The sequence below is a fragment of the Macaca nemestrina genome, chromosome 17 (assembly GCF_043159975.1).
Source record: "Macaca nemestrina isolate mMacNem1 chromosome 17, mMacNem.hap1, whole genome shotgun sequence".
Taxonomy (NCBI): domain Eukaryota; kingdom Metazoa; phylum Chordata; class Mammalia; order Primates; family Cercopithecidae; genus Macaca; species Macaca nemestrina.
In genome coordinates, this window is record NC_092141.1 from 64,933,985 (window position 1) to 64,945,235 (window position 11,251).

General features: G+C 45.7%; 1 protein-coding gene across 1 annotated transcript; it reads right to left on the reverse strand.

Moving 5' to 3' along the window:
• Positions 1-6,319: 6,319 nt before the first annotated feature.
• LOC105472162 (keratin, type I cuticular Ha1) lies at positions 6,320-10,148 on the reverse strand. The gene is made up of 7 exons (XM_011725177.3): positions 9,800-10,148; positions 9,518-9,600; positions 9,012-9,168; positions 8,055-8,216; positions 7,836-7,961; positions 7,439-7,659; positions 6,320-6,768 (listed from the first exon to the last, which is right to left on the reverse strand). Exons 1-7 carry the CDS (start codon positions 10,145-10,147, stop codon positions 6,615-6,617), a joined length of 1,251 nt encoding a protein of 416 aa, XP_011723479.2. The 5' UTR covers position 10,148; the 3' UTR covers positions 6,320-6,614.
• Between the last annotated feature and the right edge of the window lie 1,103 nt (positions 10,149-11,251).

The window sequence follows — 11,251 nt, forward strand, 5'->3', positions numbered from 1 at the left end:
AAAAGTCAGAATATTGGACACAAGGTCTAACTCTTTCTCTCTCCAGGGAGAGCCTGGGACCCAGGGTTTTTCACTGGCTCGCTCTGAACTTGGCCAAGGGAGAGGGCTGTGGTGAATATTCATGTGCTAGTTCAAATTGCCCTCTTTGTTCTCGATGGCTCCTAGATGTCTGGAGTATGCTGGATTCCATCTGCATTCTAAGACAGGCAAGACAGAAGCTAGTGCATTGGCAGCCCTCAGAAAAATCTGAATGCTCGATGTATGGTCCAGTTATTTCCTTCTCTCCCTGCAAAGAAGTTGGGAGCTGAGGCTTTCTTCCTAACCATATGACACTATGCTGAGAAAACAGGGATTCTTGTGATAGAGTATCTTAACATCTTTCTACCAACTTTGATTTGACTGGTTTTACATTCATCCAGGATGCAAAAGCCTCTCAAATTCTTACTAAATTTCTCACAGATGGCCGGGCGCGGTGGCTCAAGCCTGTAATCCCAGCACTTTGGGAGGCCGAGACGGGTGGATCACGAGGTCAGGAGATCGAGACCATCCTGGCTAACACGGTGAAACCCCGTCTCTACTAAAAAATACAAAAAACTAGCCGGGCGACGTGGCGGGCGCCTGTAGTCCCAGCTACTCGGGAGGCTGAGGCAGGAGAATGGTGTAAACCTGGGAGGTGGAGCTTGCAGTGAGCTGAGATCCGGCCACTGCACTCCAGCCTGGGTGACAGAGCGAGACTCCGTCTCAAAAAAAAAAAAAAAAATTCTCACAGATAAAATTTATCTGAGTATTATTGTTGAATCAGTGTGTCCATGATGGTGAGGAGGGTCCAGGGCTGCTTATTCCCTCATCTTGCTGATGTCACTCTCCAAAAAACACAAATTTGAAATTAAATGACCGGGATTTACATCCTTACAATGAGCTCAGAAAAGTTCGTTCCCTTTTTTGAGTCTTGTTTATCTCATCTCTTGAATTGAAATAATAATAATGCTGCCTACCTCATAGTTATTGTTTTGTTTTGTTTTTCAAAAGGTAAGGTATTGTGTGTGAATATGTTTGGGGGAGGGAGTGATGATGTTTATTTCCATAAACTTTATTGTTCCTATTGTTGACCTAAGTGGCTCAGATGAAGAATTTTGTGAAAATTCTACTTTGTTAAACAGACAAATTGCCCATTGCCCATCACAACCCGGTGGTGCTCAAACTTCACCCACTTACCTTGTAAGTACTAGGGGCACAGAACTCTATTCATAAATTAATTAACCATCAAAATGCAAATGTTAACCTTAACTTAGTGGCTGAAATAGGAATTTGGCAGATAACCATTACCTCTATCTTCTCTACTAGGTTCCTGATCTTGTGGGTTTGGTTATCTTATTTGGGGTAGTTCTTGAGGCGGGTAAGTTCTCCACACGAAACTGTAATACCACCGAAGCCTCTTTTCTGGTACTGGAATTGAAATGGGCTCTAGTTATCCTCTTGGAATCTTCCAGCCTTATAGCTCTGTGCAAGCATTTGTAATAAGGATAATAATGGCAGTGTTGTTGTTGATGATGATTCTGCCATTTCATCAAGGCTTATTAGATGCCAAACAAGGCACTAAGCACTTTGGCACATGTCTCATTTGATTCTCCCAACAACTGTATAAGGTTGGCCTATTATTCCCATTGTTACAAATAAAGAAACAAATGGGGAAAGGCTCCAAATTTGCCCTAGATACAGGCAATAAATGGTGGAGCAGAGATTTGAACAATTCAGGTCTATGACTCCTGATCATGAACACCTAAACATAATACAAAACCTTTATATTTGGCACAGAGGTTTCTCTGATTTGTGAGGGAAATATTCATTGCTTCCCATCACCCCTTACTTTGTAGTTTTTCTTTCTGGTCCCCTCTAGGGCCCTGTTCCCCACTCCTTCATACTCCATCATTCCTCCAAAGGCTTCTCTGCCCAAGCCTTTGGACACCCAGCTAATCTCTATGGTACCTCCCTGAACTAAGGCCAAGTCTTACTCATTTACTTTTCTCCACAGGGAAATAATCATCCTTTTGCATAACTGATCCAATCTGGAAACTAGATTGTCTTTTCTGAACATCTAAGCAAATGAAAATGCACAATCACATGACCTAAGTGATTTAGAACTTGGAAGAAAGACTACCCTTCTAACCATGAGCTTTTAACCCTGTAAAAGTTCATCTCAGAAGTAAATTCAGTTTCCTAGAATCAAATAATTCTAAAGCTAGAAGGACCTGAATTTATGGAGGAGAAAACTAGTGCCCAGACAATAAGGTAGTAAGGAAATGAATATCAATCTATCACTTTCTAGTCAGATAGTCTACTAGGTACCTTTGCATATAGTATTTCATCCTCACCCCAGAACCTGAGTGTTCAGATTCCATTTTTGTCACCATGTAGCAGAGATGAAGAATCTGAAATGTTGGGAGGAAATTTAACTCATTCAAAATGACACAAGTAAGCAGGCTCCAGTCGGCCTGACCCGTCACATTTATTGTGAGTTACAGACACGAGACACTGACCTAGGCCAGGCTGTGACAAAACATAACAGCTGGGAGAAAATGCAGAAGAGAGATCATAGATTCCAATACCAGCTATGAGCACACAGACAAGACACACCTAGGCTTCCTACTCATCGCTTTACTCCTCAGCAAACTGGGAGTTTAAAAAGTAACAAATCCCATCTGGACACAGTGGCTCACGCCTGTAATCCCATCACTTTGGGAGGTCGAGGCAGGCAGATCACGAGGTCAAGAGATGGAGATCATCCTGGCCAACATGGTGAAACCCCGTCTCTACTAAAATACAAAAATTAGCTGGGTGTAGCGGCAGGCGCCTGTAGTCCCAGCTGTTCGGGAGGCTGAAGCAAGAGAATTGCTTGAACCTGGGAGGCAGAGGTTGTAGTGAGCCGAGATTGCACCATTGCACTCCAACCTGATGACAGAGTGAGACTCCATCTCAAAAAAAAAAAAAAAAAAAAAAGAGTAATAAATCCCACAAACTTATCATGGCATGGCTTGGCTCCTGGAAGTAATGGGATGTGCTTGCATAGAGGAAAATGCTGAGCACTCCTGGATAGCCTGCTGTTCTGCCTGCAGATGCTAACAGCAGCCTTAGGCCTCAAAAAACTCATATGATGGCTTTAACTCCGGATGTAAGGATGAAAAAAAAAAAAGTGCCTTAGCTCTATCCCAAAGTAAACATAAAATTTGCAGGGAAACAGAAAGGAAAAGAAACAGCAAAAATATCCAGGCGATAAGCATAGGGAAAAGTCAAAGGTCGGAGAGTGGTATATCCTGCCAGCTAAGAGTTTAGACCAAGATAGTTCAGGAGGCAATAAAACAGGTCACCAAAGAGCATCAGACATGCCAAATAGCCCAGACAACTGAAAAAGGAGCTGCCCTCCCACCCATCGCAAGAAGGGCCTAGGGCCAAAAGGAATCAAATAATGCTGAGCTGACCATACACTCCTGGTGCAGAGCTGGGTTTAAAGAAGAAAGAATTTATGGTGTGAAAGACAATAGGACAATAAGCAAATCCTGCTGTTGAACCTAAAGCCAAAAAGAAAAAGAAAACGATGATACTTTTTTTACTCTTAAGAAGTTTAGCTATACCAGCAATAATAAAAATTGTCAATAATCCTAATAAAAATATGTGGTCTACAAAGTGTTTCCATAGACAGTTTTCCATGCTTCCTTTGGCAAGTTTATAAAGTAAGTAGAGAAGACATGGTTACCTCCACTTTGCCTTTGGGGAAACTACAGCTAGGAGAAGCCACATGTCTTATCCGAAGACACAGAGCTATTAAGGGTGTCAATGGCAGAACTAGAATCCAGGTTTTGGTAAGTGAGTCTCAACCTGGCTTTTGGAGGCTCATCACCTGTAGAGCTTCTAAAACTCCCAGTGGCAGGGTTGAATCCCAGACCAATTAAATCAGACTCCCTGAGGGCAGATTCAAGCCTCAAAAATTTTTTAAGTTCCCTGGGTGACTTCAAACACAGCCAAGGCTGAGAACCACCGTCCTGCCATGTGTCTGATGATGATGACAGAGCACCTGGAAATAATTTGAAAGCCACCTGGAAATGTTTAAGGGGAGGTATAGCTACAACAATTGAGATTTTTATGGTTTAAAAAACATGGCAGAATTTACAGATCCTATAAATGTTGCCTCCGGCCAGAATTTTCCTTTATTCCAGGATGCCGTCTCTAGTCAAAGCATGTTTAGAAATTTCTGTTTTGTTAATGTCCGTATCCTTTTAATATCCAGTTTGCTGATAGCAAACCTTTGGTCTTTGAGGATAGGTTTGACTTTTTTAAAGCTGTCCAAAGAGAAACCTTGTGAGTGACGTAGACAATCAAGTTGGATCATTTTTAAAACCACCTTCATAGGATTGTGACACATAATTGAATCTAAAGGCAGTTCCTGAAGAGACTTGCCAAAAATTAGTGGGAATCTGTGCATAGGGTACAACAATGTGGATGTACTTAATGCCCCTGAATTGTACCTTAAAAATTGCTAAAATGGTAAATTTTATGTTGTGCATATTTTACCATAATAAGAAAAAATCAGAGGGCTGGCAGGGTTGTGTTCCTCTCTAAAGGATCCCGAGGAGAATCCTTGCTCTTTCCAGGGTCTAGAGACGACCTACATTCTTTGGCTCATGACGCACTTCCTCCATCTTCAAATCGCAAGGACAAGGCAAGTTCTTCTCACATCGCGTCACTCTGACCTATGTCCATAGTTTCCTCTCCCTCTCACTCTCTTCTGCCTCCCTCTTCCACTTTTAAGAGCCCTGAGTCCACCTAATAATCCGAGATAATCTCCCTATCATAAAGTCAGTTGATTAGCAACTTTGAATTCCCTCTGCAACTTCGATTTCCTTTTATAGGTAATCTAACATATTCCCAGGTTCCAGGAATTAGAACATGAACATTTTGGTGAGAGATGGAGGGGACAATTATTCTGTCTACCACAGGAGCTATTAGCAGTACTTTTGTATTATTGTAAAATAATATACTTAAGCAGGATGTGGAAAAAGGAAACAAGCAACATGAGAGAGACCGTCTGGACTGAGCTTGACCTTGGGTTTGGAGGAAATCACAGACACTGGGTGAATCATAGTAGAGACAGAATTCCAGGTCAGAGGCTTCTCACAAGCCACGCAGCAAAGCACGAATCCAAATCCATCCTGGAACTTGAGTTTTAAAAAGAAGAATCAAGGGAGAAATTATGGTGGAGAGAATCATTGCTTTATCAAATATATATACAATTTCAATTCACTTGATCATTTTAGGACACAGGACTATGTTTCACCCAAGTGGAGTCTGATTCCTGCTAGGAAAGCCTGGTGTGCTGGGAAAAGTCAGAGACCTCTGATCCCTTCAGATCATAATGGCCCTCTGAGGTTTCAGGAAGTCTATAGTTAAGCACTTTCATGGGTCTTCATGAGAGTCAAAGAAAGATGCCCTTTCTTGATATACACTGATGCCATCGGGCGCCAGCATTGTCCCTTTCAGTACTCAGAGTTCCTTGTAGCACCCACCAGCTGTTCACAGTGCCAGGGAACTGGGCCTTACAATAGCACCACTCGGGGACTAGTTTTATCCCTTTTAAAAAATTATAAATAAGTTGCGGTCAGGAACTGCGTCTTTCTTCATGTGTCTCTCCCCAATCCACCACCCAGCGTCTGCACAGAGTAGCTATTCAACAGGTACTGGTTGGATTGAATTGAGAAAGGCCAAAGGATCAAATAAAGAGTTGATGGGGTCTCTAAGACCTGGAGTCGAGGAGGGAAGAGAGGAGCTGGAAGCCCAGGCTGATAATGATTGACCCACACAAGGGAAAGGAGGAATTCTTGGGCACAGGAGGGCAGGTCAGAGGGTCTCTTCACTGGGAAATTCCTGGACCACCAATAACCCAGAATAATACAGCACTGAACCCGAAACTCCCACTGGAAGAAGATGAGTTTTCCAGAGCTTCTTTCCAGCCCACAGCTCATGCCTCCTCCATTCAGATTTGGATACAAGCAGCTCTGGGAGATGTCCAAGTCAGAAGGAAAAAATCCAAGAACGACCAGGGGGAGATAGGGACTGCAGCACTCAGCCCCTCCACCCTTCTTCCCACAGGCCTGCCTGCCTCGCTCCTGGGTCCAGGGCACCAGATTCGCCATCTGCCCCCGAGGCATGAAACTGCTCTGGGATCCAAGAGTCAGGCCATTATATGGCCTGTCTTTCAAGTGGCTTTTTACAGCTTACTCAGGTGATGAGCACGTTGAAACAAATGAATACAAATGAAAAAGGCATCTGCTTTGCCAAGGAAATGATATTTATTAGGAGGTTAAAAGGGAGGGCCACGGGGACATCAGAGAGTTCTCTGGGTGAGCATAGGAAGGAACAGACCCCCAGGAAGGAAAGGGTGAGCAGGACAGTCTAGAGTAGTTGGGGAGGCTGCAGGCTTTGGGTAAGTTTCTTGGCTGCCTTACGGGGGCCACTCCAGCCATGCAAATGATGTTTTCAGGCCCCTTTTGTTAAACCAGAGCCAGGTCACAGCTCTGCAGTCCTGGGCCCTGCATCCTTGCTCCTCCGCCATTTCCTAGGTTCTAGCGCACGAAGGAATTGCAGGGCCCACAGCGGGGGCGTGGGGCACAGGGTGTGCAGGGGGCAGGAGGAACGCAAGGTGTGCAGGGATTGGAGACACAGGGTCCGATGGACTTGCTGCACGCGTTGGTCGTGGCACAGGGATTGCTGGGCAGACTGGAGACAAAAGAATGATGTGGAAAGGTGAGTTAAGGAAAATTTTAAAATCATATGCCAGAGATATCCCCAAGGGTAAGAATGCCTGTCAGGACTTGGCCTAGCCTAGAACAGAGAAGGCACAGGCTCCCCTGCTACAAAGATAGCTCACATTGTTCATGGTCTCCCTGCCATAGAGCACCAAGGTAGACAGAAACTCTGAAACTCTGATGTCTACTCTCAAATCCGTTCATGCCAAACTGATGACATGGGTTGAGTCATTTACCTTCTCCAAGCCCCAGTTTACTTTCCTATAGATTGGAGGAAATACTGATCCAGCCCACCTGGTGGTAATTATAAGATCAAATCAGGTAGTCTATGGGAATGTACCCACTAGACAATACGGTATTGTAAAAAGTAAGGCATTGATCACATATCATGCAGTCATGCATATTATCATAGTAGAATGCAAAGACTTGGCAGTGCAATTTCAATTTGTACATCAAACAACTCTTGCTACCAAACCATTTATGTTTTAAATGATGGCCATATTATATTGTCTGAGTTCTGTTTGAGCATGTCTAGCGTGAAGGCATAATTTCCTTTCCAAGGTATGCAATCTTTGCATTGTGTCTGAGTATTACACTCACACGTGCACCGCTTCATCAAATACATCTGCCCATGTACTCACTTGCAGTCCTCGCTCTCCAGGAGGCTCCGGTACGTGTTGATCTCACACTCTAGCCGGGCACGCACATCCAGCAGCACCTGGTACTCCTGGTTCTGCCGCTCCAGGTCACAGCGGATCTCCGCCAGCTGCGACTCCACATTGGTGATCAGGCTCTGCACCTGGGACAGCTGGGAGCTGTAGCGGGCCTCGCTCTCCGTCAGTGTGTTTTCAAGAGAGTCTCGCTGTGGTGGGGAAGATCCGGAATGTCAGAGAGCTGCTCCTTCAAAGGGTTTCTTCATAGGATTCCAAGGAAGTCACAAGCTTCAAGAGCTAAGGAGAGTGTGTGGCCCCAAGGGCATCCCCAGGACTCTGCCTCCCAATTTCCCATTGCTCACCAGCAGGTCAGAACAATACACACCAGGTTATGCTGGGCCTGCAGCTCAATCTCCAGGGCATTGACCGTTCGTCTCAGCTCGATGATCTCTGCCTGGTAGGACTGCAGCTGCTCCGAGCTGGATACCACCTGCTTGTTCAGCTCCTCGGTCTGAAACACCCAAGGGGAGAAAGGATCAGACCCTGCCTCTGGGGCCATAGGGTGGGCCTTGGGTCCTGAGTGGCCACGTGCTTAGATGCCCACCTGCGTGGTGAACCATTGCTCCACTTCCCTGCGGTTGGTTTCCACCAGGGCCTCATACTGACTCCTGGTCTCATTTAGCACCCGGTTCAGGTCCACAGTGGGGGCAGCATCTACCTCCACGTTGAGACGGTCTCCAAGCTGGCAGCGCAGGGTGTTGACCTCCTATGGATGCAGAAAATACAAGAGTTACTATGCTCAGCAAAGAATGGACTCTAAGGAATGGCATTGCTTGTTGAAGCCCTGTTAGTCTGTTCTCTCAGAACAGAAACTTTGAGTGGAGCAGTCTGTGACAGCTCAAGGCACTCCATGTGGCATAGCCCCCTCCCCACCATCTGCTGTGCCGTGGCACTTGGCTTCAGAAAAAAATCCCAAAAGTTTGCTTGGATGCCACTGAAGGATGGACTAATTGAGGTTCAACTTTCCCAGTTTACAACTGGCTGTGAGGACCTCAGCATACCAAAAAAAAATAAAATTGGCTGTGCAATTTCAGACCGTATATCAAAAAACTCTTGTTGTCAAGTAAGAGATAAGAGCATATCATGGCCCCTCCCAGGAGAGAGAGGAAGAAGCTCACAAACACTATTCACCAATACTTTGAAAGAGTAGAGACTCACATTTATAAGGTTTGATTTTTTTTCTTGGTCTTTGGCAAAAAAAAAGACTTTGCAAAGCAGTAACACTGCAATGCTAGGACTCATTCTATAACTATTGACCAATTTCAAGCACATGGAGCTGCTCTGGGCAACTCAAAGAATGTGCTAGTTTAAAGTGAAAGATGTTTCCTGTCTGGGAACATGAACAGGTCTTATCTCTCTCCAATTTTTCTCTTGCCGTGATGTTTTTAAAGGAAACCCTCAGCCTTGTACTCATACTCTGCATTCTGCTGCCCCTAATCACTAAAGCTACCCTGAGTCAGAGGCTGAGACAGGTTTGTGCATTTCTCATTTCTAGTCTCACCTGCTCGTGATTGCTCTTGAGGCACAGCAGCTCCTCCTTCAGGGACTCCACCTGGGCCTCCAGGTCGGACTTGCACAGGGTCAGCTCATCCAGGATCCTACGCAGACCGTTGATGTCCGACTCCACCAGCTGCCGCAGGGACAGCTCAGTCTGGTACCTGCACAAGGAGCGGGTCAGAGCACTACTTGGTAGATCTTCAACACTCACAGGAATGATTTTTGATAACCTCATGTGCCTTATCTTTCCACTTTCTGTAATGAATAGGCCCAGGAGACAGAGGTTTCTGGAGGCTCCATCAATACCCAATATCCATCCCAAAACAAACAGATTGATGTGAGTCCTCATCTATTTTTGTGATTTCTTTGCTTGGTTCTCCCCAATCCTCTGCAGAATCCTTCACAGCAAGTGGGTAGATCTGTTTTTCAGTACAGCCATGGAAATCCCTTTTCTGTAACTAAAGATTAAACAGAAGAAATGGACACTAGTGCAAATTCCGAACAACTCACTTGGTTCTGAAATCATCCGCAGCCAGCTTGGCGTTGTCGATCTGCACCACAAGCCTGGCATTCTCGGACTTGGTACACAGGATCTGGGGAGTGAGAGGTGGCTTAGTGAGGACTGAAAATAGATATGACATCATCAACTTTTTAAAAATGACTTAAAAAGACATTTTGAAATAAAAGAGGAAGCAAGAATTATGACAGCACAGAAGCAAGAAACACACTTCTCTATCACAGACAGAATCACTGCAAACTCTCTTGCTTGGAGATGACAGCAATAACCCTCACCTTCTGCTGAAGCTCCTCGATGGTCTTGAAGTAGGACTGGTAGCTGGGGCACAGCAAGGGCTCCTGCTGCTGGGACCGCTCCCGGATGAGGCTCTCCAGCTCCGCGTTGTCCCGCTCCAGCTGACGCACCTTCTCCAGGTAGCTGGCCAGACGGTCGTTCAGAAACTGCATGGTCTCCTTCTCGCTGCCATTGAAGGAGCCCTCGCAGAACCAGTTGCAGTTGCTCACATTGGCAGGGATGTTGCAGGCCCCGGGTAGGGTGCAGCCGTGGCAGCTGGGGGGCACGCAGGGCCGGGAGGAGCAGCTGGTGCGGCAGCTCAGGCTGGGCAGGCAGAAGTTGTAGGGCATGGTGCTGGGAGGGAGGGAGTGAGTGCCTGGCTGAAGACAGAGTCTAAATTCTCCAAGCCACAGAGCTGTGGGTCTCCTTCCTCTAGGGAGCATTTATATCCCACTGCAGAGGGTGTGGACACAGTATGTAATGTCTTTTTTCTTTTTATTTCTTCACTTCTTTTCAAACGCCCTTTCCTTCAGTCTGTTATTTGCCTTCCTCAGAAGAGTCCCTTGTCCCATAAAATTCTTTACTTGGGCTTCTTGCTAAGTCAGGACTCCTCCGCAGACAGTCCACCCATGAAATCAGAGTTCTGTGGTAGGCCTTCAAAGAGGCTACACAGTCCAGCCCAAGTATCTGCCCTCATTAATTGAGGTGTTGATCCATCCAATGACATTCTTTTGTGTCACATAATCCTGCAGGCCCATAAACATACTCATGTCCTGGTCCACCTGCCATTTCTAGGGAGAAACACGGATTGGTTTGAGGAAGAAGTTGCATTAAGAGGCCACAGTGGACTGTGTTTCCCTCTTCATTTAAAGAAGAATCTTCAAATGATGGAGCATTCCATGCCTTGGAAGCCTTAAGGTGGATGACTAGAATCAATGGAGGACAGGGATGAAAATATTAGACAGCAATTTGTGTTTTACGGGTCCGTGTAATACTTCCCCGCCAACACTGCATATTACTTAAGAAAATTGTAGAGGAGAGAATTTTAAAGGTAGAGGCTTTGATAACTAGTTTGAGAACAGAGAAGTTTCTAGGGTAAGAGATCATTTTGAAAGAAGGCTGAAAAGTGCAAACTGAGAGAGCCATAAAAAACACACTTAAGGCTGGACGTGGTGGCTCATGCCTGTAATCCCAGTACCTTGGGAGACCGAGGCAGGCGGGTCACGAGGTCAAGAGATTGAGACCATCCTGGCCAACATAGTGAAACCCATCTCTACTAAAAATACAAAAAAAAATTAGCTGGGTGTGGTGGCGGGCACCTGTAGTCCCAGCTACTCGGGAGGCTGAGGCAGGAGAATGGTGAGAACCCGGGAGGCGGAGCTTGCTGTGAGCTAGGATCCCGCCACTGCACTCCAGCCTGGGTGACAGAGCGAGACTCTGTCTCAAAAAACAAA